The sequence below is a fragment of the Suncus etruscus genome, chromosome 10 (genome assembly GCF_024139225.1).
Source record: "Suncus etruscus isolate mSunEtr1 chromosome 10, mSunEtr1.pri.cur, whole genome shotgun sequence".
Classification (NCBI taxonomy): domain Eukaryota; kingdom Metazoa; phylum Chordata; class Mammalia; order Eulipotyphla; family Soricidae; genus Suncus; species Suncus etruscus.
This window is the reverse complement of record NC_064857.1, coordinates 49791730-49819128: the sequence shown is the minus strand read 5'-3', so window position 1 is coordinate 49819128 and position 27399 is coordinate 49791730. Positions and strand designations below refer to the sequence as shown.

At 38.3% G+C, this 27399-nt stretch overlaps 1 protein-coding gene across 1 annotated transcript in view; it reads right to left on the bottom strand.

The window, feature by feature from the left end:
- Nucleotides 1-27399, bottom strand: part of PIKFYVE (phosphoinositide kinase, FYVE-type zinc finger containing) — a 108748-nt gene that overhangs the window by 19107 nt on the left and 62242 nt on the right. The window contains exons 17-32 of the mRNA XM_049782536.1: nucleotides 27062-27169; nucleotides 25301-25441; nucleotides 24442-24568; nucleotides 22848-23998; nucleotides 20997-21097; nucleotides 17071-17142; nucleotides 15493-15664; nucleotides 12103-12281; nucleotides 9869-9982; nucleotides 9171-9279; nucleotides 8914-9068; nucleotides 7252-7342; nucleotides 4988-5048; nucleotides 4314-4451; nucleotides 3108-3228; nucleotides 422-517 (exon numbers count right to left, since the gene is read on the bottom strand). Of these exons, the coding sequence (XP_049638493.1) occupies nucleotides 422-517; nucleotides 3108-3228; nucleotides 4314-4451; nucleotides 4988-5048; nucleotides 7252-7342; nucleotides 8914-9068; nucleotides 9171-9279; nucleotides 9869-9982; nucleotides 12103-12281; nucleotides 15493-15664; nucleotides 17071-17142; nucleotides 20997-21097; nucleotides 22848-23998; nucleotides 24442-24568; nucleotides 25301-25441; nucleotides 27062-27169 (2936 nt within the window). The remainder of the gene's footprint in view (nucleotides 1-421; nucleotides 518-3107; nucleotides 3229-4313; nucleotides 4452-4987; nucleotides 5049-7251; nucleotides 7343-8913; nucleotides 9069-9170; nucleotides 9280-9868; nucleotides 9983-12102; nucleotides 12282-15492; nucleotides 15665-17070; nucleotides 17143-20996; nucleotides 21098-22847; nucleotides 23999-24441; nucleotides 24569-25300; nucleotides 25442-27061; nucleotides 27170-27399) is intronic.

Here is a 27399-nt window from a genome sequence, read left to right as displayed (position 1 = left end):
AGCGTCCCATATGATCCCCCTTGCCTGCCAGGAGCAATTTCTGAGCCTGGAGCCAGGAATAATCCCTGAGCACTGCCAGGTGTGACCCAAAAACCACCAAAAAAAAAAAAAGAAAAGAAAAGAAAAGAAAAGAAATATTTGTGTAGAAAATAGGATTAAGAGACAGAATGGTTATAGGATACATATGGATGACTAAAAAACTTACCTACTCAATTTAGCTATTAGGAACCTGCTTAAGAAACATCCTATATCCCATTACTTGAATAAAAAGCACATTTTCAAAGAGAACTATCATGCCCAAAGGATGTATGTGCTTGTCTTTATTAATTTTTCCCTGCTCCATGTGAAAGAATTCAACAATATGGTAATTAGCAAATATACAGAAAACCTAACGATACATGAGAAAACCCATGACAAATACCTGAGAGCAAAAGCAATGATGGAACTGGGCTCCTTCTCACAGACTGCAATGGGCACTCGTTCATGTTCATACATTAAGTAGTGTTTATCCGGATCACTGTTCAAAAATTCAAAAGCAAATAAATATAAAAGAAAATTAGAAAAAGATAGCATCTATAAACCATCAACACATAGAAGTAAATTTCAGGACAATTTTAATTTGACAAATGCTGCACAAATGTTAAGATAACCCGAATGTACATGGAACTTAAAACGGGAAAGAATATGAAGATAAAATGTTGGAAAGCAACTGAAAATAATCAGAATTAGTTGTCAAATCAGAGAGTGCTCTGGAACAATCAGTCTCAAAAAAGCTGTTCATGTGTTGGTTTACAATTTACAACTTGGTTCTACCCAAAACAAAGGTCATCCTGATTTCTTTGTATCCATTTGTTTACAACTTGGTTTTTACCCAAGCAGATATTCCTACTTATCATAGTTTACATGTCTCAAGAAAATGTGGGCTGGACTGTCCTTACTCCCAAGGTTGGTCTCTGAACTGAATAGGAACTCCAGTTATGGCAGGTAGCTCTCCCTCCCTCTCTCCGCGTAAGGAGACAGATTGTGGGTGAGAAGGGTAGTGCAGTGGTAGGGCGCTTGCCTTACACGTGGCTGACCCAGGTTCGATCCCCAGCATCCCATATAGTCCCAAAAGCCAGGAGCAATTTCTGAGCACATAGCCAGGAGCAGCCCCTGAGCATCAAGGGTGTGGCCCAAAACCAATAAATAAATAAATAAATAAATAAATAAATAAATAAATAAATAAATAAATAAATAAATGGAGAAAGATTGCTACTCAGCCACTCATATTTCACTCTCAGCTTTGTCTGGATTATTCCTGCAGTGACACTTGCTCCAGACTCACTTTTCCTGGGTGGAAATATGACATATGGTGCCATTACACTATGGTCAAGATCTTGGGCCCATGTTAATCCAGAAGGATTTACAATAAACAGCAGATGTATGAAAAATCTTGTTCTTCTACAGGCTTGAAATGAAACAGCTTCCAGATATTTTCTAAAAATTGTGATGGTATACAAGTAGCCGATAATCACTCTTTCATTACATGGAAATTAAATGAAGTGGTTTTAATCAAAATTGTGGTCCCTCACTCCCACATTCCTTTCCCTTGTGACATGGTCGTTCATTCATTTATTCAGGTGTTATTTACTGAGCATATAAAGCATCAGAAACACAGTATGGTAAAACTCTATAGGTAAACATCTAACAAGTACAAGATAACAAATAGCAGAGTAAGGAAAAAGTATAGCCATACTAGAGTTTACAGAAGAGTGAGGCCAACAAATCCTACAAATAAATATGAAAATGTTCTGTTGTAAGTGCCAAGAGGGAATCTTGAAAGCATGTAACAGAGAGATCTAATCTAGTGGGGATGGGGAGACAGAGAAGGGTCAGATAGATAAAGTTTTTTTCTGGTAGCAAACAAGTAGGAGTTAACTAAGATGGAAAATAAGTGCCATAAAATAGGAAGGGCCATAATCCAGTAAAAAAAACACAATACCTGAGTCTGAAGCAACAAAATATAATGTGTTCTCATAATATAACAGACTGAGTCACATACTATAGAATGAGTTTCTACTTATTTCCTCCCCCTACTATAAACTCTTGAAATGAATAGTTTTCCCTTACTATTTTTTTTCAACATCCTGGGACACTAGCCATTCAAAAGTAAAGACAAAAATAAACACTTAAGTAGCTGATTAAAAAAAAATCTTGGGGCCAGGAGATAGCATGGAGGTAAGGCGTTTGCCTTTCATGTGGAAGGTCATTGGTTCAAATCCCAGCATCCCATATGGTCTCCCATGCCTGCCAGGAGCGATTTCTGAGCATGGAGCCAGGAGTATCCCCTGAGCACTGCCAGGTGTGACCCAAAAACAAAAACAAAAAAAAAAAGCTCAAGTAAGTTAAGAACAAAGATCTCTATTAATCAATATTTACCTTTTGATACACTAGTGCCACCATCACAAGAATAGCCTTACCAAGACACACAGGCCAAGCAATGGGGGAAAACAGTCTCACAGCCATTCCCATTTTGCTCAAGCCACATACAAACAAGATCCTATGAAACCTTCTGAGTCACTGTCATCCACTACCACCATTATCCAATAAAGTTTTAGATCAGTAAAACAAACTATCAGATGATCTTGTGATTATGAGATCAACGAATGTAAGTCAATATATCTCAAAATGTGGAGAGAGCAAAGAACAGCAGGTTGCAAGAGGCAAACCTGGATTAGATTTCTGGCACCTTATATGGTCCCCTGAGCCCATGTGGAATGATCCCTGAGCACAGAGCCAAGAGTAAGGCTTGAGCATTGCCAGGCATGGCACAAAAAATGTATACATTTTTATTTAAAGAACCAAAAATCTTAAAATTATTTAAGAACCAGAAATTAAAAAAAAATTAAGCAACATTAATGTTATCTTTGACTTATGTAAAAAATATTATTATACATATTCCAAATATTTTTATTGTGTGCTTTATCTTTACTATGATAAGTATAATTGGGACATATAATATATATTTAAATATTTTAAATGTGTACAGAGCAAGTTTATTGAGATTATTTTTTTTAATTAAGCTAAAATCAAACAACCCAGAAAGCATGAACTTTTATAATACTTACAAAGGAAATGGAATAGGGTTATAGCTATTTCCTGGAAGCAAATTTGCAAAGATGGCTTTCATTGTTGATTTTTCCTTCACCTGGCTGTCTGTGGACCCCAACAAATGTCCATCAAACACATCTAGGACAAATAATAGTCCACTTATGAAATAAAAAATTGTCAAACCTAAATACCAAATCCAAAGTCAACCACAACAGAATCAAGATTCCCAATCTACAACAAGTTATACACAAAAGGGGTTTGCTATACTAGCAATCCAGGGGGCAAACAGGGGAGGTGTGGATACATGCCTGGAACAGGAGCAGAGGGAGGACAACACTGGTGGTGAGAAAGGCCCTAATTCACTGTTACTATGTACCTTAAATATAACTGTGAAAGACTTGTAATTCACATTGGTCACAATAAAAATTAACAAAATAAGGGACTGAAGAGATAGCATGGAGGTAAGGCATTTGACTTCCATGCAGAAGGTTCAAATCCCGGCATCCCATATGGTCCCCCGAGCCTGCCAGAAGCAATTTCTGAGTGTAGAGCCAGGAGTAACCCCTGAATACTGCCGGGTGTGACCCAAAAAACAAAATAAATAAATAAATAAATAAATAAATAAATAAATAAATAAATAAATAAAAAATAAGTAAAAACCTAAAACAAGCAATAAAGGGCAGGTAGGTGAATTTGACCTTGTACTAAGTAATTTTATTTTTTGCTTTTTAATTTTTATTTTATTAAAAACACTGCAATTTACAAAAGAAATATAGTCCACTTAAATTTTAATATTCAGAAAGAGGTTAAAGTTCAACTTTAGATCTCTTCCTTCCTGAAACAGACGGACACTATTCTCTGCCAATAAAGCCAAAAATTTCTGATCTAGAAATTATGACTCATATAGGATAAAAAAAGAAATAATAGTAAAGTATAACAGCATTGAGTCCCAAGAAGAATTTCCCTCTTTTCTTCACTTTTTTTTTAAATAACATTTTAATGTCTCTATAATCGATATCCTACTAATGATGGCTCATTGCCATCTCAGGTGCGGGACATCAGACATAATATATATACATGATATATATACATGATATGCATATACAGAGGCTAAGGCCTTGCATGTGCTGATATAAAAGTACTTGCCCATAGTATAAATTTTAAATGCCAAGGTGTCATAGCACTAACAGTGCTTTTCTAGATGACAAAAAGCTGACATATACCTTCAGAACTGCTGGTTGTATCAAGGTCAGGGTGCACACCGGCTGACTGCTCAGGTGTAATTTCCGGTGGAGTGGGCAGCTGGAGATGGGTAGAGCTGGTGGAGCTCTGACTAGATAGTGTAGTCAAAGAGCGGTCCTCTAAAAAAATACACAAACCGAAGGAGTCATTTAAACATTACATGATTACTTCCTACTAGTAATGTTTGTAAAATATCAACTCTTAACTTTTCCTAATAAATGAAAAAAAAAAAAAACCTTTTGTTTCTACATACAAATTCATTGTCTTGCAATGTACTTTAGAATAATTTAAAGCAGACAGGGCAGAAAGCTCTACAGAAAGTAATTAAAAAGTAAATATTGGAATGCATCTGAAAAAATGTCTCAAAATTGGGGCCACAGAGTGATAGCACAGCAGGTAGAGCATTTGTCTTGCATATGGCCAACCGGATTCAATTCCCGGCATTCCATAAAGTCCCCTGAGCCTGTCAGGAGTAATTTCTGAGTTCAGAGCCAGAAGTAACCCTGAGTGCCACCAGGTGTAACCTAAAAACTGGAAGAAGAAAAAAAAAAAAGAAGAAGAATTTTTTCCTAAAAATTAACAGTTAAGAAGAACTCAAAGACCATGAGATTCCTTTAAATCCAATGGCAGATAATTGCCAAATTCAAAGACCAACCTTTATCTCCGTTTTGAAGTCCTGGAGAAACATTACGTGGAGATGCATCCATTGTACCTATCTGAAGAGAAGTAAAACTTTATTCTTAAGAAAATATTACAATTACAGTTAAACACACAAATAATTTAATTCAAAATTATTTAAAGACCTGATTCTAAGACCCTGAGTCATATACCTATCAGAAAACAAAAGAATCAGGCCAAACATATGCCTTACATATGACTGATCCAGTTCAAACCCCACCACCATATATGGTCCCTTAAATAAGAACAAACAAATTGGAGTACATTAAATTAAAAAAAAAAAAGCCTCTATACAGCAAAAGCAGATTGAACCAAAATGAAAAAACACTTCACTAAGTGAAAAAAATATTTTCACACCATACTTCCAACAAAAGGTTAATGTCCAAAATATAAAAAGAACTAAAAAAAATTTTTTTTAAAAAGACCCATTTAAAACAGGTAAAGCTAGGACCACAGCAATGGTGAAGTGGTAGGGCGTTTGCCTTGTACATGGCTGACTCAGGATAGACTGAGGTTTGATCCCCAAGTGACCCATATGCCCCCCTCCCAAGCCAGGGTCAATTTCTGAGTGCAGAGCTAAGAGTAACCCCTGAGCATCACCGGGTGTGGCCCAAAACAAAACAAAAACAAAAACAAACAGGTAAAGCATATGAATTATGAGCAAAAGCACATAAAGAAATGTTCATCAACTCTTAATAGGAAAATGCAAATCAAAACAACATTATCACCTCACATCTGTGATGACAGTTATGACCAAAAAAAGACAAGACACAAGAAGTGTTGGAAAGCATGTGGAGACAAAGGACTCCTTATATACCATTAATCGTAATGAAGACTGGTGCAACCATTAGGGAAAGCATGATGGAAATTCTCACAAAACAAAAAAAAGAAAAATTCAAAACAATCTAGTTACAGCAGTGGAAGGTTTTTTTATGTTTGTTTGGTTTCTGGTTTTGGATTTTGGGCCACACCTGGTGACGCTCAGGGGTTATTCCAGGCTATACACTCAGAAATCACTCCTGGCTTGGGGGACCATATGGGATGCTGCGAGATCAAACCACAGTACATCTTGGGTCAGCCACGTGCAAGACAAACACCCTACCCTCTGCGCTATCACTCAGGCCCCAGTGAAGGAGGTTTGCCTAAAGTGTACAGCTGCTAATGCAAAGAGATATATGTACTGTGATGCTTACTGCAGCATTATTTCCCACAGCCAATAACAGGAAACAACCTAAATGCCCAGTGACTAACAAAAGGCTAAAGAAAAGCAGTCAGGCACATGTACATAATGGAAGACTACTCAGCTATAAAGCAAGCTTTCCATCTGCATCATAGATAGACAGAGAGGACAACATGCTTGGTGAAATAAGTCAAAGACAAACTATTTTCACTAGGATGTGGTATATCTAAGCAGTGGGGAGAAGAAGAAAAGGAAGCGAGACCAGAAGTATAAAGAAACAGTGGTAGAATTTTGGACTCTTTGGTAGTGGTTAAAGCAAACTTTATATTAATATCATTATATTCTTTCTTTTCTTCTTTTGAGTGGGTAGTCAGACACTAACATTGCTAAGGGATTACTCCTGGCTCTGTGTTCAGGCATTATTCCTGGCAGTGTTCAGGAGACCATAGTGGTGCCAGGGGTTCAATCATAGTCAGCTGCATGCAAGACAAATGCCCCATTGATGTGCCCATTGATGATCCTGAAAGTGTAAAGATCTTGTGCAATCGATCCATAAAAGTTATCACTAACATTAACCATGATAGCTAAGACAAAATAAACCAGCACTAGTGCACAAAAAGAAAAAAGCTGCTTTACAGCACCTATTTTGACTAAGATACTCTTCCCACTTATGTTCGAAAACAGTAGCTTTGGGGGGGTTGAAGTCCCCATTTGGTGATGCACAAGGTAACTCTTGACTCTGCACTCAGAAATTACTTCTGGTGGGGTTTGGGGGACCATATGGGATGCCAGGGATGAAACCCAGGTTGGTTGTGTGCAAATAAGCACTTGACTCCCTGTACTACCTCTCTGAAATAGCAACTTTTGTTAATATTGTGAATGACATTTTATTTCAAACTACTATGAAAAGTTAATCTGGGTGGTTTCTTCCCTAAATCATTACAACTACTTTATTATTAAAATCCCTACTTAGTATTATTAATTTCTACATGTTAAAATACCACTGTAATAAATGGAATTTATAGTGATATTAATAAAAGGCCAAGAATACATGTTATTACCTTACTTTCTTCCCCTTGTCTCTGTCTTCCCGGACTTGGAGGAACTGAAGGCCGCTTTCGACCCTTTTCCTGCTGAAAAAGATCCTGCAGCCTGCATGTAAAGAAGGAAGAAGAGGACTTCGTTTCTGAAATCTCAAACAATGTTCACAAATTTTTCCTGTGTAGCTTTGAAAAAATACAAGGCAGTCACATGTCTGTACTAGGCCAGCTCCACAAACTCACTCTTTTCTAAAAAGATATAAAACAAACCGTGAAAAAGCACAGGCACTGACCACACAGCTGCAAGCTGGCAATCTCGGCAGGAGAGGGCAGACCAAGCTCCCACCCTGCCAAAGCCACGTCTGCTGCACCCATCACCCATAATCACCACTTTGCCTGTGGCCCTGTGTCACCATGGCAGCCTGCTTCAGCATGACCCTGCTTTAGTTTGGTTATTCTCTGCAGACACCAATCTGACCAAACTCCAGGTATGCTGGTTTGGGGGCTATGATATTATCAGGACTTTTTTGAAGTGAGTGAGGCACCCTCCCTACTCCCCCACCTCACTTTCTCATACTCACAGGATTACATGCAGCCATAACCACCCCCATAAAAGCCAAAGTATCAGCAACAGTAGTTTGAGTTTCTAGACCACATGGCCATATTTGAGGCCACACAACAACTTCATTTGTTCCTGAGGATTTAGAGGATTCATCTCCTAAGGGATACACCAGCTTAGATGCCAATGTGTGGCTGAAGTCACTTAATGTTCAAAATCAAATGAAGCAACAGAATGATCAGCTAGCAACAAGAGCTTCTTCTGACAGTGACTTAATGACCTCACTGAAAATACAAAATTTCATAAAATTTGCTTATCACTCTATTACTTTTATTTTCTTCCCCTCCTCTTTCTTCTTTTTCTTTTTTTTATATTCTTTTTTAAAATAATTTTGCTCTCACTTATCTGGAAACAAATATATTATGATCAACTATGTCAACTAATGATGAATGCTCTTTTTAATAAGGTATATTTTAAAATAAGAAAAAAAAAACCCTAAGATTTTCCCATTTTGGTTGCAACAGATAGGAAAGTTGTATGTAACGTTATTTGTATCTTATTTTTAACCAAATTATCAAACTAGTACTGCAGTTGTAGTGGGGAGGAAAACAAGTACTATTTAAAAGAGAGAACAAAGCACAATGTAAGCCATGGTAACTTAAGAGTACTTTAGAGAACTAGCTCTGACAATAGCCACGTAACTTCAGCAAACAGCAATATCCTTAGTCTTCTTTAAATAGGTTTACGCCTCCATAAAACAAAACAGGGGGCCGGAGAAGTGGCGCTCGAGGTAAGGTGTCTGCCTTGCAAGCACTAGCCAAGGAAGGACCGCAGTTCGATCCCCTGGCATCCCATATGGTCCCCCCAAGCCAGGGGCAATTTCTCGATTTCTGAGTGCTTAGCTAGGAGTAACCCCTGAGCATCAAATGGGTGTGACCCGAAAAACCAAAAAAAAAAAAAGAAAAGAAAAGAAAAATAAACAGTATAAACATCATAGGATGTATAAGACTGGATGTGACTCTATCTTGTACTTACACAGTACCTACCAGATAATCCAAGTTAATAGAACTTGAAGGAGCAGATTTGATGTAATAGTCAAGGAATACCGAACTATCTAGTCCTACCTATTATTCCAAGCTTGTAGCACTTCACAAAGACTTTGTTTCTTGGCAATGAGTGATTCAAAGACTGACTGCAGCTGCTGAGGTGTATCTACTGAGGAAGAAATGAGCCTTGCTTGCATCTTCTCAATCCAGTTCTTGAACTCCCCTTCTTCCATCTACAAGGACAGAAACTAATTCAGCAATCTGAGAAGCAACCCAAAAGAAATGTCTACAAAGTTAATACCAATTTAGAGGATTCAGGGAAGGAAATTAATTACCTCTTTTTGTGCAAAGATATCTTCCATTTTTTCCTCCCTGGTTTTGCTGAATGTGTCGGTTTTCAAAGAAGCAAGTCTTTCATCAACAGCAAGATAAACTTGTGAAACTCTAACAATAAAACATAAATATTAAACACTTTTTTAAAAAGTTGGAATAAGGATTAAGAAAATGCCTCAAAAGACTAGAGTACATGCTTTGCATGCAGACACTCTGAGTTTGATCCTAGCATTCTATGGTCCTCAAGTATCTCAGAGAACAACCCCCAAGCACGATAATGGGAGTAAACTATCACCAAGAGCTTTTTTTGGGTCCTCCCCCCTCCCCCCAAAAAAAACTCAAAATTTAAATCAAATGTTCTAATTTCACAAAAGTAGATGTGACACACAAAATATAAACTGTGCTTCATCTAATTAAGTCAAACATAATTTTTTAGAATTAAAAAAAATTGTTTAAAGTCAAAATGGGAACAACTATTAAATGGAAAAAAGGTGTGACTTCTTTTGCTATACTTTCATGTATCACCTGCATATTTTTACATCAGACATATAACATAAAAGTTTAATTTTAATCAGACTTGTAACATAAAATTAGAGAAATAATTATATTTTCAAAGAAAATGAAAGAAACACATCTGATATTTTGTAAATTAGCAATAGCAAAAAAACAAACAAAATGATCAAAGAAAACCAAAATTTACTTTTGAAAGAAGTCCTTCAGATCCTGAAGAAGGGATACTTTCAATGGGGCCTGGCGTTTAATGAATATTTTCGGAAGTGGAACACATACTTCAAGAAGTCGGATGGGAGAATAACTAAAAAACAAAAATGATAGCAAAAAATAAAAGTGAAAATGTTAATGTAAGTAAAGACATAGCATAGTAATCATCTAAATTTTAAAATAATCACAAAAATATTAATGACTTTCGATCAATATAAATAAAATTCTCCCTAATTTTGGAAAAACTGTTTTGTTCAACCTGCTAAGATATCCTTTTCCCCCGATACTATCCTCTGTGAACTTTAGAAACAAAAGACTTGAATAAACCTCTGTGATTCTTGCCTATAATTAACTAGCTACAGTGAAGACATTCATTATTTTCCCAAATACTGAGGATTCATCATGAGCCTTTATTTCCTCCCACCTGAGAGCTTACATTATCCAGTAAATGTGGTAACCTACCTAGTTCCTAAGTTCAGGCTAAAGGCTCTGACTGAAGAAAGAAAATATGTGCAATTACAAGCATTTCCATTTGTATCAAAGTCTACTTTAAAAGTCATGACATAGCACTAAATAAGTCCAAATTCCTATCCCAAATTCCTGTTATTCAGGAATAACAAGATCTGTGGGCTGAAGCAATAGCACAGTGGTAGGGCATTTGTCTAGGGATCCTCAAACTTTTTAAACAGGGGGCCAGTTCACTGTCCTTCAGACTGTTGGAGGGCCAGATTATAGTAAAAACAAAAATTATGAACAAATTTCTATGCACACTGCATATATCTTATTTAGAAGTGAAGAAACAAAATGGGAATAAATACAATATGTGGCCCACGGGCCGTAGGTTGAGGACCATTGGACGTGGCCACCCAGAATGGTCCCAGATTTGATTCCCAGGATCCCTGATGGTTCCTGCAAGCCTGCCAGGAGCATTTCTGAGTGAAGAGCCAGAAGTAATCCCTGAGCACCACCAGTGTGGCACAAAAACCGAAAACCAAAAGACTTGAGCAAGAGATACCATAAGTAAATACTTAAAATATTTATCAAAATCAAATGGTAAGTGTTATGAAGAAACATAAATCAAGAAAAAGAAACAAGGAGTACTAAGGATGGGGCCAGTGTGATTGCATAGCAGCAGAGCATTTGCCTTGCAAGTGGCCAACCAGGGATGAACCCAGGTTCGGTTCCCGGCATCCCATATGGTCCCTCAAGCCTGCCAGGAGCAATTTCTGAGCACAGAACCAGGAGTAGCCCTTGAGCAATGCCAGGGATAACTCACCCCACCTCCCACCCCAAAAAAAGTACTCAGGATAAGGGGAAGTTGAGCAGAGATAAAATGAACAAAGACCTGCACTATGGAAGAAAAACCCATGGTTCAGAAAGAGAAAAGCAAGTTTAAGTCTCTCAAGTAAAAACCTATCTGACGGGCCCGGAGAGATAGCACAGCAGCGTTTGCCTTGCGAGCAGCCAATCCAGGACCAAAGGTGGTTGGTTCGAATCCCGGTGTCCCATATGGTCCCCCGTGCATGCCAGGAGCTATTTCTGAGCAGACAGCCTGGAGTAACCCCTGAGCACTGCCGGGTGTGGCCCAAAAACCAAAAAAAAAAAAAAAACCCTATCTGACATGACTGAGACCCAGCAGTCCAGGACAGTCAATCATTAGAGAACAATGACTAACCATTTTGTGAATTTCACTGGAGGTGGGAGAAACATTTACTGCAGCAGGTCTGCAAGAAATTGTTTTAGAACAAAAGAATAGCCAAAACTGAATTTTACTGAACAGAATCTTTCTAACTGCTTTGTTAAGGAAAAGTTATAGGGGCAAAGCCCAGGAGAAACTATAAGAGCAATAGCAACAATAATTTAGTGAAAGATAGAAAGGGTCAGAGTAGCGGGGTTGTGATACACTACTAAAAAGTGGTTGGATTTTGGTTATACTTAAAGGCAGAGCCTAAAGGAATTCTCAAATAATTTATTGCCATAGTGGTAATTATTAGATAGTGGTAATCACCATTTGAATTAGTAATCTTAGTTCTGTCTATAATATTCAATTATGTTTACTGGTTTATGTCCTAAACCAAAAAAAAAAATTCAAATATGCAAACTGTTAAGAATAACCAAACAATTCAACAATTCAATCTAGCAATAGTGGAAATGAAAATTTCTGATGGATTATGTTGACTGTATACCATGCAACCATGCACTCTAACTTCTCACCTGAAAGATGCCACCATCTGGTTATAGGAGAAATACTGGTGATAATCATGGTGGATGGAGTGACCGCATGGTTCAGCATTGGCTCTACGAGTATACTGGTGCCCATAAAACCTAAGTTCAAGGTATTTTGCAAATGACATGGACCAGGACTCATTGGAAAGAGCAACCACTGGTGTTACCTGAAATTCAGCATAAAGTGTTTTGTTATCTAAGGTCATATTCAGAAGCTATTTTACTTAATATATTTTCTTTTCTAGTATAAATCTAATAACACTGTTGAAAACTGGATGAAGAAAAAATAAGCTGAGGGTTGAAAGAGTTAGGGATACTTAAGAATAATAACCCACTTCAGCATCAATATGCTAATATATTTACTTTTATTTTATACCATATGTAAATATAGCATGCTTATAAATAATTTGTAATTTGTTTCAGTACCTTTTTTAACTTAGCAATATGTCATAGTGATTTTCCCATACAAAATATTCTTGTACAAGGACTGGAGAAATGATGTACAGCAGGTAAGGTACTTGCATTACAAGTGGCCAACATAGGTTAGATTCCTGGGACTCTATTTGCCACCACCAGGAGTAAACCCTGATCATAGAGGTTTTTGAGTCCGGCCCAAAAACAAAAATAAATTCTATCCAACATTGACATTTAGTGACACTAGATTATTCAACCATTATTATAGGCATATATTTAATGAATCGCTCTTAATGAGTGTATAAGACATTATATGTTTGTCTTTCATTTGGTGATGTTTGATTAAATTCCTTGATATATTATATTCCTTGATATATTTCCTTAGAAGTAATTATGAGATTGATTATTAAATATAAAGAGAATTGGCAGGTCAAATAATGTGCTCTATGCTCATGCTCTATGACACACTGTCTTCCAAAAAAGATAAACTAATTTATATAATTACTCACAGTATAAAAGAACACTAATCTCACAACTTTCTTACTAATCTTAGGAATTATATTATCTTTGAAATGTACTTTCTTTTAAAATTTTAAAATGTTGGGCCCGGAGAGATAGCACAGTGGCGTTTGCCTTGCAAGCAGCCGATCCAGGACCTAAGGTGGTTAGTTTGAATCCCGGTGTCCCATATGGTCCCCCGTGTCTGCCAGGAGCTATTTCTGAGCAGACAGCCAGGAGTAACCCCTGAGCAATGCCGGGTGTGACCCAAAAACAAAAAACTAAAAAAAAAATTTTTAAATGTTTTATTATAGTATATATATTTATGTATTATAGTCATTTACATTAAATTGCAATACCTTTGCCCAATTTTCTATTATCAAAAATATAACATTTAATGTTAAGTGCATAAATATTTGATTATGTATGCTATACCTCTGACAAATTTTTCAATTTTGTGTAACAACACTACCTTTTTTCTTTCAAACACAAATACAGAAAAAAGGCTTGTTAAAATTGTTAAAAATCAATTACTTTATTTTGGTTTGGGGTCCACACCCAGCAGTGCTTAGAGATCACTCCTGGCTCTGTTCTAAGGAATCATTCCTAGTCCTGATATCAAACTGGGGTTGGCCATGTACAAGGCAAGAATCTTATCTCCTGTGCAATCTCTACAGCCCAAAATGATTTTGTCTTAAAATGAAGTGCATACACTAATACACAGAAGACCTACCAAATTTAAGTTATTTATTTAATTTTTTTTTTTTTTTTTTTTTTTTGGTTTTGGTTTTTGGGCCACACTTGGCAATGCTCAGGGGTCACTCCTGGCTGTCTGCTCAGAAATAGCTCCTGGCAGGCATGAGGGACCATATGGGACACCGGGATTCGAACCAACCATCTTAGGTCCTGAATCGGCTGCTTGCAAGGCAAACACCGCTGTGCTATCTATCCGGGCCCTATTTATTTAATTCTGACATGACCCATCTACATGGTCACATATTCAACAACATAATATTAAATCAAAACTAAAAACCTATAGAATAAAAAATGAAGACTGATGATTGAAATAAATTATTTCATGGCTACATGATGATTTCTGCATGAGGAACTAACTTGAACATATATGTTCCTGAGCACAGAGCACAGCACTGCCAGGTATATACTCAAAACCAAAATAAACAAAATACAAACAAAAACTATCATTATATAGACCATTAAATATCTGTTCAGAGATTAAAAAGGCAACAGGAAACACATGTTCCTTTTCTCAGGAATGTAGAGATGATGTTCTTCTCCACATCTTTTACAGCAAAAATACTGATATCCATTTATATGTATTATATGCAATTCCAATAGCAGTGTAATTAGTCCATCTCCTGCTTAAGAGAAAAGACGTATACTTTCATTGCTTTTCATATGCTTCTTGCTTTCATTGCTAGGTCCTAGCATGTTTTTGGCACACAGATGTACGTAAATGTGTGCTGAATGAATAAATAAGCATAACTGAGACTTGCCAAGCTACACTACACATGTGTTTTAATGGGCTAGCTATCTGTAGTTACATAATCACTGATAAATACTAAAATAAAATCTTCAAAACATTAAATTGAATATGCAGTTTATTCCAATATAGGTATTATATTATTCTGTTAGGGAAAATAATAGCTGATATACAGTTGAGAATTTTATCACAAGATATTAACAAGGAAACTATGAAAATATATCTCTTTTTTTTTTTGCCTTACACTTTAGGCTGAGTATTTATTAAAATCAACAGTTTGCCCTGCCACCATTTAAATAATAAAAAACTAACAACTAATTGTAAAAAACAAATATACAGAATTGAAAGGTAAAATAGAGTTCAACGACAAATAACAATATAATATAGACCATATTTCTCCCCCAAAATGAGCTATACAGGGGCTGGAGAGATAGTACAGCGGTAGGGTGTTGGCCTTGCAAGCGGCCAACCCAGGACCAACCGTGGTTCGAATTCCAGCATTCAATATGGTCCCCCAAGCCTGCCAGGAGCAATTTCTTAGCAGAGATCCAGGAGTAACCCCTGAGTGCAGCTGGGTGTGGCCCAAAAACCATAAATAAATTTAAAAAAATAAAAACAAAAACAAAAGAGCTATACAATAAATAATTATATTTTCAGCAGGTTAGGTTCTTTGAAATCGGCTGACCCTGGTTTGATTCTAGTACCATTTATCATTCCCAAGCCCAATCAGGGGTAAGTAATGAGCACAGAACCAGGAGTAAGCTATGAGCACAGGCAGATGTGACCCAAAAAATTAAGGAAAAAAAAAATGTAGGAAAGCAGAGGGGGGAGGTAGGAAGGGACTAGAGAAAAGAAGGAAGGAAAGGAGAGAGGGCAGAAGGAAAAATATGGAGGGAGGAAGGAAAGAAGGGAGGGAGGGAGGAAATTGTATATTATAAAATACTATAAAAACAGTTAAAATGTACCTGCTTACAGATTCTGCACCAGGAATAGGTGAGAATTGTATGTTGATACCCAGGTACTGGAGAATCCAATTCCTTCAGGATTATCTGTACACAACCTTGACCGTGAACAAAGCGCCGAATGTGATGTACCATGGGGGTCTCACAGAACATGCTAGGACACTGGTAAGATGGCCTTTAACAAGAATTAAATGCTCACATTAACCAGAAAGTCAAGAAAAATGCACAGTGAATACTGTCTATGAGAAGCACTGCTGATAGAGCCAGACCAATTGCATAGTGGTAGGGTGTTTGCCTTGCAAGCGGCCAACCCAGGACCAAAGATAGTTCAAATCCCGGCATCCCATATGGTCCCCAGAGCCTGCCAGGAGCGATTTCTGAGCGTAGAGCCAGGAGTAACCCCTGAGTGCTGCTGGGTGTGACCCAAAAACCAAAATAAACAAAAAGAGAGAGAAGCACTGTTGAGAAAGCACAGCATCCTCCAAAGAAAACAGCTAAGGAGGAGACAATCTATGCCAGGAACAATGCATACTGCTTGCAGCCTGCAACTCAACATCCAATCTTCAACCACCTCATCATGTTCATTAAATTCCTCACATTTCTGGAGTATGTTATTCCTTCAGGATGGAGGGGTTCCCAAGGATTAAACCACTTGCTCTTTTTCATATGTTGATAGCATGGAGACTTTTAAACCAACATCTCATTTCTAAGCTTCTCCTACCTTACCGTCCAAGAGTCTCAAACTCAATTTACCTGCAGGCCGCAGGAGGCAAAGTCAGGGTGATCCTTGAGTGCAAAGTCAGTAGTAAGCCTTGAACATTGGGGGGTGTGACCCAAACAACTAAAACAAAATGAAACAAAAAAAGATTCCTCTAGGGCAGGGCCACAAAATGTTGTATGGAGGGTCTTTGCAGCCTGAGGGCCGTGAGTTTGAGACACATTCAGCACCCTTAAATAATAAAAGACTTGGGCAGCAAGGAAATTAGACGAGCAAAGATTGGATCAAGACAGAACATCCCAGCTTAAGCATGTTGGACAGAGCTAAGCATAGAGCACCCTGGGATTACAAAAAAAAAAAGTAGCTAATTCTTTTATTTTGTTTTGACGCTCAGGGGTTACTCCAAGCTATGCGCTCAGAAATTGCTCCTGACTTAGGGAACCATATGGTATGCCAGGGGATTGAACCAAGGTCTGTCCACTTGCAAGAAAGACACCTTACCTCTAGCGCCACCGCTCTGGCCCCCAAAAGTAGATAATTCCTTTTTTTTTTTTTTTTTTTCCCAAAAGTATATAATTCTTGACATCCAATTTATAATGATGTTGGAATATAAAATTCTGGGCATCACAAAGCATAAATAAAAAAAAAAAGAGAGGGGCCGGAAAGATAGCATGGAGGTAAGGCATTTGCCTTTCATGATAAAGGTGGGTAGTTCGAATCCCGGCATCCCATAGTCCCCTGAGCGTGCCAGGAGTAATTTCTGAGTGTAGAGCCAGGAGTAACTCCTGAGCGCTGCCGGGTGTGACCCAAAACCCAAAACCAAAAAAAGAAAAAAAAAAAAAAGAGAGAATATTTATTCTTACCTGAAACAGTATCTCTCTAAAAATATCCCCAATGTAAGATCATTCTTGCCATAAAATTCCATAGTGACAATCCTAAAAAAAGAAGAGAGGTCATTTCTTCAATCAAACAGGAAACTGAGGAGGCTAAAGTGGTGAGAGGGGGTGGGGAGAAATCTTAAACACAGGTATAGTCGATAGCACTACAACCATTAAAAAAATTACCTCAATACTAGTATAAATAATGATATTTCACTAAAAAAATAAGTAAAATCAATAAAAAACAAAATGAGAAAAATATATATACTTTAAAATTCTTTTGAATGATATGAAAAGATGATTAGGGGTCAAATATAAAATTCCTTTTTATCTAATACAAGTTACACAAATAAAAACTTGGAAAACTCTAAAAATAAAATAAAATTATTTTGGGCCCGAAGCGGTAGCGCAAGGGGTAAGGCATTTGCTTTGCCCATGCTAGTCTAGGACGGACTGTGGTTCAATCCCCTGTTGTCCCATATGGTCCCCCAAGCCAGGAGCGATTTCTGAGCACATAGCCAGGAGTAACCCCTGAATGCCACTGAATGTGGCCCAAAAACAAAAACAAAAAAAATCATTTTCTTAGAAACTTATAAGAAATAACACATGATGGGTCTGGAGCGATACCACAGCAGGTAGGCCATTTGCCTCACAGACGGCTGACCCAGGTTCCATCGCTGGTACCCTGAGCCTGCCAGGAGCTATTTCAAAGTGCAGAGCCAGGAGTAACTCCTGATTGCCAATGGGTGTGGCCCCAAAACCAAAAACAAACAAACAAGAAATATCATGGCAAAGGTGCTTCATGAAACTGCAAACTGATTGTCTATTAACTTAATTTCTAACAAACCATTACAGCAGCTAGAAGTCTTTAATTTTTCTGGAACAGGTTTTCACACATCTAATATAACAGATATTAACTTGTTATATCATAGTTTCTTATTCTACCCCTTATCTGTTATTATCTTATAAAACTATTGAGAATGCATAAATTATATTACTATATGAGAAACTAATGAGATAAAAGTCAAATTTCCTTAACAAAATCTTAAGTACTATAACATGAAATGAAAATCTTTTCTCCTCTAGTCCACAGCTAAACTAACCATAGAAAACAGTAGACTAGGACCAGAGCAATAGCACAGTGGGTACAGCATCTGCCTTGCATGTGACCAATGCGGGTTCAATCCCCAGCATCCCATGTGGTCCCCAAGCCTATCAGATATAATTTCTGAAGATCTAGGATAATCCCTGAGCATACTGAATATGCCCCCCCAAGAAAAAGAAAATAAAGAAAAGAAAAAAAAGCAGCAGGTTATACTTTTCTGAGAGTCAGTTCCTAACTTTATATCTATATGAGTGTTCATAAAGAGTTTGTCTATACCTCTATTGAAAAGCCACATTTTATTCAACTTGACTGATCTCAGGAATCCATACACTCCTAGAAAAAATTTCATATATTTATTTGCTAGCATTGGTATTAGAAGAACCCCTGGTTTCGATAAATATAAATAAGCATTTCTGGTGCAGAACTTATTTTATCATAAAAACAGTGATCTAAAGTATGCCATTAAATTCCATAGTACTGGGGCCGGAGAGATTTTGCCTTGTTTACAGAACGGTAGTTCGAATCCCGGCATCCCGTATGGTCCCTTGAGCCTGCCAGGAGCGATTTCTGAGCACAGAGCCAGGAGTAACTCCTGAACAGTGCCGGGTGTGACCCAAAAACCAAAAATAAATAAATAAAATAATAAATTCCATAGTACTTTTAAAATTAAAGTTAAACTGTGTATAAGTATTTGTGATTATCTTTTGAAATAATTTTAACATTATAAAATGTGAAGTTTCTGTGATCAGAAAATAGGGAATGTATTTATTTCTCTTATGCCATATATAACAGAGAAATTAAAAGGTATGTCTTTTGAAAGAAACTATACAGAAACTTACAGAAACTCTGAATATTAATAATTTGAGCTTATGTATTTAGAATATTATATAAAATATACTTCTACAATCTACTTAAAATAAAGCGTTAGAGAGCTGGAGAGATAGCAGAGCGGTAGGGCACTTGCTTTGCATGCAGTCGGCTTAGGACGGATCCAGGTTTGATCCCCAACAACCCATATAGTCCCCCGAGCCTGTCAGAAGTGATTTCTGAGCACAGAGCCAGGAGTAACCCCTGAGCACTGCCGGGTGTGACCCAGAAACCAAAATAATAATAATAATAGTAGTAGTAGTAATAATGTTAGAACAAAACTTATCAATAAAGAAAAAAGATTAACTTTTTCTGAAAACTATGCCTATTGAAAAACTTGTTTGATACACATTATCATTACTTTTTTTTCAGAGAAAGAAAATAGTTTCATTGAAAGAAATTTACTTAGAGAAATATGAGAGAACAAGAGAGAAACACGTGTCCAAATAAAAACTGGAGAGATAGCACAGTGGTAGGGTATTTGCCTTGCAAGCAGCCGATCCCCAGCATCCCATATGGTCGCCCATGCCTGCTAGGAACAAACTCTGAGTGTAGAGCCAGGAGTAACCGATGAGCACCGCCAAGTGTGACCCAAAAACCAAAACCAAAGCAAAACCAAACAAAAAAAAAAAAAAATACCAAAGTTTCTAGCAGCTGAATTTTATTTTTCAGCTTTCTGACTTCCTTTTATGCCTTAAGTGGCTAACTGGTAGACTTAAACCTGTTTCTTAATACACAATCCTTCTTTATTAAACTTTTTTAACATTAAAATTTTTGTGATAGCACAGCAGTAAGGCATTTGCATTGCATGCGGCCAACACAGGACAGACCCCTGTTACTACATATGGTCCCTTGAGCCTGCCAGGAGCAATTTCTGAGCACAGAGCCAGAAATAACCCCTGAGCGCCACCAGGTGTGACCAAAATCAAACAAACAAAATGTTTTTGTGATATTAATGATTAATGATTGTAATATTAATTATCTGCATAGATATTACTATTTAAGTTTTGGGTGTACAATGTTCCAACACCAATGTTGGATCTCCCCTAGTGACCCAGATGCCCTACTACCACCACCACTCCCTCCCACCCCAGCCTGCCTAACCTTGACAAGTACAGTTTAAGTTCAGTAGTCATTGCAGTTTGGATCTCCTGCTTACAGTACTGATGGCTCTGCAGTTTGGATATATACATATATCATACCTCTCCACCACCAACATGCCCAGATTACCCTTGATCCTAGATCATAGAAATGAGAATAAGGAAAGACAGAAATCATGACGGGGAGTAAAAAAGTTGATGGGAGGTAACAAAGGTAGGAATCAGGGGCCTAGGGCAGCTTAATTATTTTTATTTTTTAAAAAAATTGATTGATTGATTGATTGATTTTTGGGCCACACCTGGTGGTACTCAGGGGTTGCTCTGGCTCTGCACTCAGAAATCAGCCCTGGCAGGCTGGAGGACCACATGGGAAGCTGGGAATCAAACCAAGTCCCTCCAGCTCAGCCCTACTGTTGTGCTATCTCTGGCCCCTTAATTATTTTTTAATTGCTGGAATTCTGTTCCAATATTTACTAATTTTATTTTATTGGGTGCTTTCCAAACAGTACTAAAGAAGAGAGGGTCATTCCAGCAATACTCCATCTCTGGGTCTGAAGGTTCAATGCTCGGGCAGTGCAGCTCTGGCCCAGTGGTGCAGCTTCAAGGCCCAACAGTGATAGGGAAATACAAGAGAGGTGGCTCAAGGACCAGAGTCACAACCAAGGGTGCTAGAGGGTCTCCAAGGCTACAGACAACAGTGCTTTGGAAATCTTGTGATGCCAAGTTTGAATTCAGGTCTCTGCACATGAAGGGACTATGGCCCTAACCATGAGTAATTTCCCTGGCCCCTTATCATTCTAGAGTAAAGACTACTATTGCAGGGGAGGAAAGAATCCTACCAAGGGCTCACACAGGCACTGGGAGCATTGCTGGACTGGGCGGAAGAGCTGCTGAAGAGCACACACAGCCTCTGGTGGTTCACAGGGTTCAGACAGTCCACCTGAAAGAGAAGGAATGGATAAGCACTGGAAGCAACCAGTTCCGGCCCTGGTGCATGCTTCTAACATCCAACACTTTCTGCCAGTTTGACTGTGGAAATCCAAGAAACTAAATATAGGAATGTGCAGTTAGTTTTTTAGTTAAAACAAGCCAAAAAGTTTAACTTAAGAACACAGATGGGCCGGGCGGTGGCGCTAGAGGGAAGGTGCCTGCCTTGCCTGCGCTAGCCTAGGACGGACCGCGGTTCGATCCTCCGGTGTCCCATATGGTCCCCCAAGCCAGGAGCGACTTCTGAGCACATAGGCCAGGAGTGACCCCTGAGCATCAAATGGGTGTGGCCCAAAAACCAAAAAAAAAAAAAAAAAAAAGAACACAGATGCCAAGGCCAAGGAAATAGTACAGCTATTGCCTTGCAAGCGGCCAACCCAGGTTCAATCTCATACGGTCCTCCTGATCATGGCCAAGAGTGACCCTTGAACACAGAGCCATGAGTAGGATTTGAGTAGAACCACTGGGTATGATTCAAAAGACAAAAACAAAACCACAGATGTCTCAATAACTTATCTTACTTAAATACATTGGTTTTTACAGAATTTCATTAAATTAAACAGTTAACTGAATATATTCTGAAGCTGACAGACCTGGACACTGAAATTTTGAAGTATTTCCTATATCTGTGGCCAATACAAAACTGATGAAACTGAAATAACATAAAAAGGATATATGAAGTTCATGAACAACATAAGTTGTGTTACCACTATTATCAGTAATATATGTTTACATATTTTCTTTAAATTTACTTTCAGTGTCAGTTTAAAAAAATAGCACCATGGTAGGGCATTTGTCTTGCAAGTGGTTGACCCAGGACAAACCTTTGTTCGATCCCTGGTGTCCCATATGGTCCCCCCAGCCAGAAGTGATTTTTTAGCACATAGCCAAGAGTAACCCCTAAGCGTCACTGGGTGTGGCCCAAAATCCAAAACACCAAAAAATATAGATAAATAAAAAAAATAGAAAAAAGACATAGTCACAGTAAAATAACAAATTAAATAAAAAGGGGGACCAAAGGGGCCGAGAGGCAGCATGGAGGTAGGACATTTGCCTTGCATGCAGAAGGATGGTTCGAATCCCAACATCTGATATGGTCCTCTGAGCCTGCCAGGAGTGATTTCTGAGCATAGTCAGGAGTAAACCCTGAGTGCTGCTGGGTGTGACTCAAGAACGAAGAAAAAAGGAAAAAAAAAAGGGGGGGGGCAAAGCAATAGTACAGCAGCTAATAGTACAATAGTGTTTGTCTTACACACAGCTAACTCTGATTTGATCCCCAGCATCCCGTGCCCAAGCCCAAGAACCGCCAGAGTAATTCCTGAGGACTACCAGATGTATTACAAAAAACCTAAATAAATGAAATGAAATGAAATGAAAAACTGAAATCTAGCAAATTTTGAAAAACATACCTACTTTATGCATCCATCTTTCATTCTTCCACTTGTTGCTAACGAAAGGCTCAAGGTCATGTCACACACCATGCACAAGTGATATGACAAGTTGCACACAGCTCCACATTTTTCGACCTACCTCTGACCTGGTCCTACTTTCCTGTGAGCAAGTTTGAAAGCCTCGCTTCCATCACATTGTATGCCAAAGAAAGAGAATTGTTTAATAAATCTACAGTTTGTCCTATTTGATTATTTTTAGCCTGCCACAACCTGGTATTTATGTATGAACACACTCCAAATGGTCCGGCTCACCTTTGTCGACAACATGGCATCAGTGGGCATCAACCCTTTCTCTTCGTCACCTTCAGCTTTGCTTCCTGACTTGCTACCTGGAGCAGCTGATGAGTCCTTGGAGTAAGCAAAAGGGTCGGAGTCCCTTTGCTGAATTCTTCCTCCCCTGGCCCGATAATCAGCCAGCATTCGACCCAAGCTCTGGCTATCCCCCAGGTGTTCGGCAATTCTGGTGTTCACCAGCTCGTGCGAGGGCAAGACTTGAATCGACTTAGCCTGAATGCTGCCATTCATGCCCTGCAGGCTGGAGAGGTCCCTCAGCATTTGCTTCTTCCTTCTGGCCTCCATTTCCCTGAACTCTTTATTGAGAAGAGGAGACCAGTAAACCTGCTCTGCAAAATAATCTCGGGTAAAACATCTCATCCCTTTTTCAGTTAACAAGAAGGGTTCCCGGAACGTGATTACAGGGGAGATACAGAGAATCACATCTTTCAGTTCCTGCTTAAAGGCCCAGGAGTAAGTTTTTAGTTTATCTTCAGAAGACGGCACCTCCTCAGTGACATACAACCCAGTGTCATCTTGCAGAGGGTCTCTAAAGGCTCTCATCTGGCTTTTGGGATCCTGCAGCTCATCTGCTTGCTGCGACATTTCACTACATAAGATCTCCTGCTGACTCTCCACAGGCAGCGGCAAGAATGATTCGGGGATGGGTGGAAAGAAAGCACATGGGATACCTGGTGGGCCGACTGCTGTGGTGCCTTCTTGATGTTTGGTGGAGGCAACATCCTGGGGACCACTTTTAGTTTCTTGGTCCCCCTTCTCCAACACAGTCCTTGATTCTAGCAAACCACCGTCATCGGAAGGTAGAAACTCTGCGGAGAAGCCTGGCTCCCGGGGAAGGGGACTCCCGCTGTACTGTTCCTGGGCAGCTCCTTCGTCCTCCCGCCCCTCGATCAAAGAATGGAAGGAAGGGTTTTGTGTCAGCGTGGGTGGCATCGCAAATTCATCCATGAGGAAAGATATTTCTAGTTGAGAATGATAGGCTACACAAATCATAAATATTAAGATCTCCTTAACTCGGGCCAGTTCATAATCAGAGCCTCCTCTAAGCTTGACGGTACAGCCCAAGTGTTGAGGGCAGCCTTCAAAGAACATCAGTGTTTTGGTTTGTTCTACAATGAAAGAAAGAAATATGACAATCCAGAAGGCCAGAAAGAATAAATTTATCACTCTAATATCTAAAAAGAAAACCCCCTAATAGTTTTTAAATCACGGTGCCTCAAATAAAAAAAAATGGGGGGAGGTGCTATACCTGGATCTGTGGTGAGAAATTAATTACTCTTAGCAGGCTCAGGGAACTGTATGGGATGATGCCAGGGATTGAACACAGGTCAGCCACACACAAATCAAATGTCCTACCTGCTGTGCTCAAGCCCCTCAAATAAAATTTTTGAGAGATAAAGCTCCTAAGGAAAATTATATCTGTTGACCCTCATTTAACCAAAGTAACAAATATTTCTTACTTATGAATACCATTGATTTAGTTAGTACTAAAGAGCTGATAAATTTTATCAAGTGCCCATGCTCAGATGAATCTATGCTAAACATCACTCACCGTTAGGCAACTGAAACATCTGCATATAAAATTTGTGACAAGTGCCCAGATGTGGTTTTGTGAGGAGCTGGTCCATAGACATTACTAAATCACCTTGAGTCATACGACTAATTCGTTCTAAAACTTGCTAGAACACAGAAACACATTACATTATAAAATTAGACACAAATAAAAATTTTAATCTGAGAATGTAATGCAAACATTTTTAAACAACCCTCATAATATATTTTCATAGTTTTAATTATTACAGTACAATTTTATTTGGTTTTTCGGCCACACCTAGTGATGCTTAGGGGTTACTCCTGGGTATGCGCTCAGAAATCGCTCCTAGCTTGGGGAACCATATGGAACACACGGGGATCAAACTGTGGTGTGTCCTAGGCTAGTGTGGGCAAGGTGGACGTCTTACTGCTTGCACCACCACTCCAGCCCCATTACAGTACAATTTTAAAGTTTAGAATGATCATAAGTAATTAGTAAACATTCACTAAAACAAACTATACCCATTAATAATATATGCATAAGGCATGCAGGTAGGGACTTGTTATTCTGAAAATGATTACTTTCCAAGGCAAAGAACACTTTCTACTTATAAATTCCACAAAATGAAGGTGAAGCAAAATACTTATTAACTAATGTCTACTCTACCTTGAAGACATTTATAATGAGTGTTTTAAAATTAATCACACTTTTTTCCAGTCTGAGAATCTCCAGCCTTAATGAAATGGTTGTCATGCCTCCTATCTCCCATACATGTAATCAGCAAAGAAACAGATAATTAAAAGATACTTGCATTCAATCAGACATTCATATAAATTTATAGCCTAAATTTTTTATATTAAAAAATAGGAACACTCACTGATTTTACATTAATGACCAAAGTAATGCCATGTTCCAAAAGCATGTCTTGGGCAATCCGAGATACAGTTTTCTCAACCAAAACCAAAGTGGGTCGAACATCAACTATTCGCTGAACATAATTCTTCAAGAATTCCCTTTCCTTAGAAAGAAAAATCAGGACTGTTATTTTCTTTTTTTTTGGGGGGGGGTCACATCCAGCAGCGCTCAGGGGTTACTCCTGGCTCTACGCCCAGAAATCGCTCCTGGCAGACTCAGGGGACCATATGGGATGCCGGGATTCGAACCACCGACCTTCTGCACATAGGCAAACGCCTTACCTCCATGCTATCTCTCCGGCCCCAGAACTGTTATTTTCTAAATATTATTATTTAGTTGTTATTAAATAAAAGTATTTGTTAATTTTAACAATGTTAATTTTATTAAAATTAATTAAAATTAATTATGTTAATAATTAATAACATTAATAACAATGTTAATTTTAATAAAATAATAAATTATTAATAAATAATAATATCTATTATATTATTCAAAACCTAGAAACAAAATAACAGGATTATTTCTTATTAATCTTAGTCTAATTTTAAAAAGTGAGGTGTCAACACTAAGAACTTGAAACATTAAGCATATCAATGACCTAATGGAAAGAAAAACTAAGATTTGGACTTTGACTTTTTTTCCCAGATATTCCCAAATGCATGTACTTGGTTCACTTTATTGATTTGAAGCCCTAAAATAGTGACTGAAATTCTGATAATCTTCTAAAGTGAAATACATAAAAACATCTTTTACAATAAAAAAATTAATTTTTGTTTTGGTTTTTGGGCCACACACAGTGGCGCTCAGCTGTTACTCTTGGTTCTGCATCAGAAATCGCTCCTGGCAAGCTCGAGGGACCATATGGAATGCCAGGAATAGAACCCGAGTCCGTCCCGGGGCGGCCGCATGCAAGGCAAATGCCCTACTGCTGTGCTATTGCTCCGGCCCCCTACAATAAAATTTTTAAATGAAACAAAGCATTCATTTGCCTGTCAAAAATTTAGTCAACTAGATTAATAGGCAACATTTAAGAATTTGTAAGCATCACAATACATAAAAATTCCTCCAGGTATCACAATAAAAAGTTCTTATGCATGAAGGCCAAAAAGTACAGAAGCTATTTACACTGTGGCTCTCCAAGCATTGCTAAGGGGTCACTTCTGAGCACAGAATCAGCCCTTTTGCTGGATGTGCCCAAACATCCAGCTAAAACATCTAATGGTGTATCCTCCATCTATCTGCCATCCACCTATAGTCCTATAGTCCAGCACCAGCCAGCCAAAAAAGGGGTCCGCCTCTTTAATTGTGATTTACTGGCTGAGTCTATAAGTCCCTCCCCCAAGGAAGACTGGGGGTGGAAAGTAATTGGCAGTTAGAAGAGACAGCTGAAGGAGCAATCAGACTGAACTGTTTCTATACCTGACTGCATTTTTTCTCCGTGATTTGGGCAGACCTTTGACTACCTTTGGCTGTTCCCTTTTATCTTGCAGCCTACACCTGTTCCTTTTATCTGGCCCTCAATCTGACCTTATCTTGGTACCAAACCCAGCTCTCTCCCAGCCTAGGGGTTTGTCATAGGCCCTTGAGCTCCTCCAATAAATAAGACTGTGATATTTGTCCAATTCTTGCCTGCAATGACTCCAGCAGCATGGGCCCATTTTACAGATAGCTCTGACATCCACCTATGACTCTCAATGTCCACTGCCAAGAAAAAAAATCTTACCTGAAGCACAATAGGATCAATGCAAGTAAATTTAGTTTCTTCTCTGTAAAGATACTCAATTGAACATTTCAACAGAAGGATTTTAGGATTTTTGATACAAGAATTCATCTACAATGAAAAAGAGATTTATTAAGGCTTTTAAAAGTTTGCTCTTTAAGACTTCCTTATATCATTAATTTCTAATTTGTACTGTTCATAATTCCTCAAACATTAAATCAATATTCTCATTGCATCAGAATCATTTGATTCCTTCATGGTAGTTTCATATTTGTTCAAAGCAATGCAAAATACCCGTAACATTCTTCAAAGAAGTGGATCAGGCATTTTGAAATTCATTT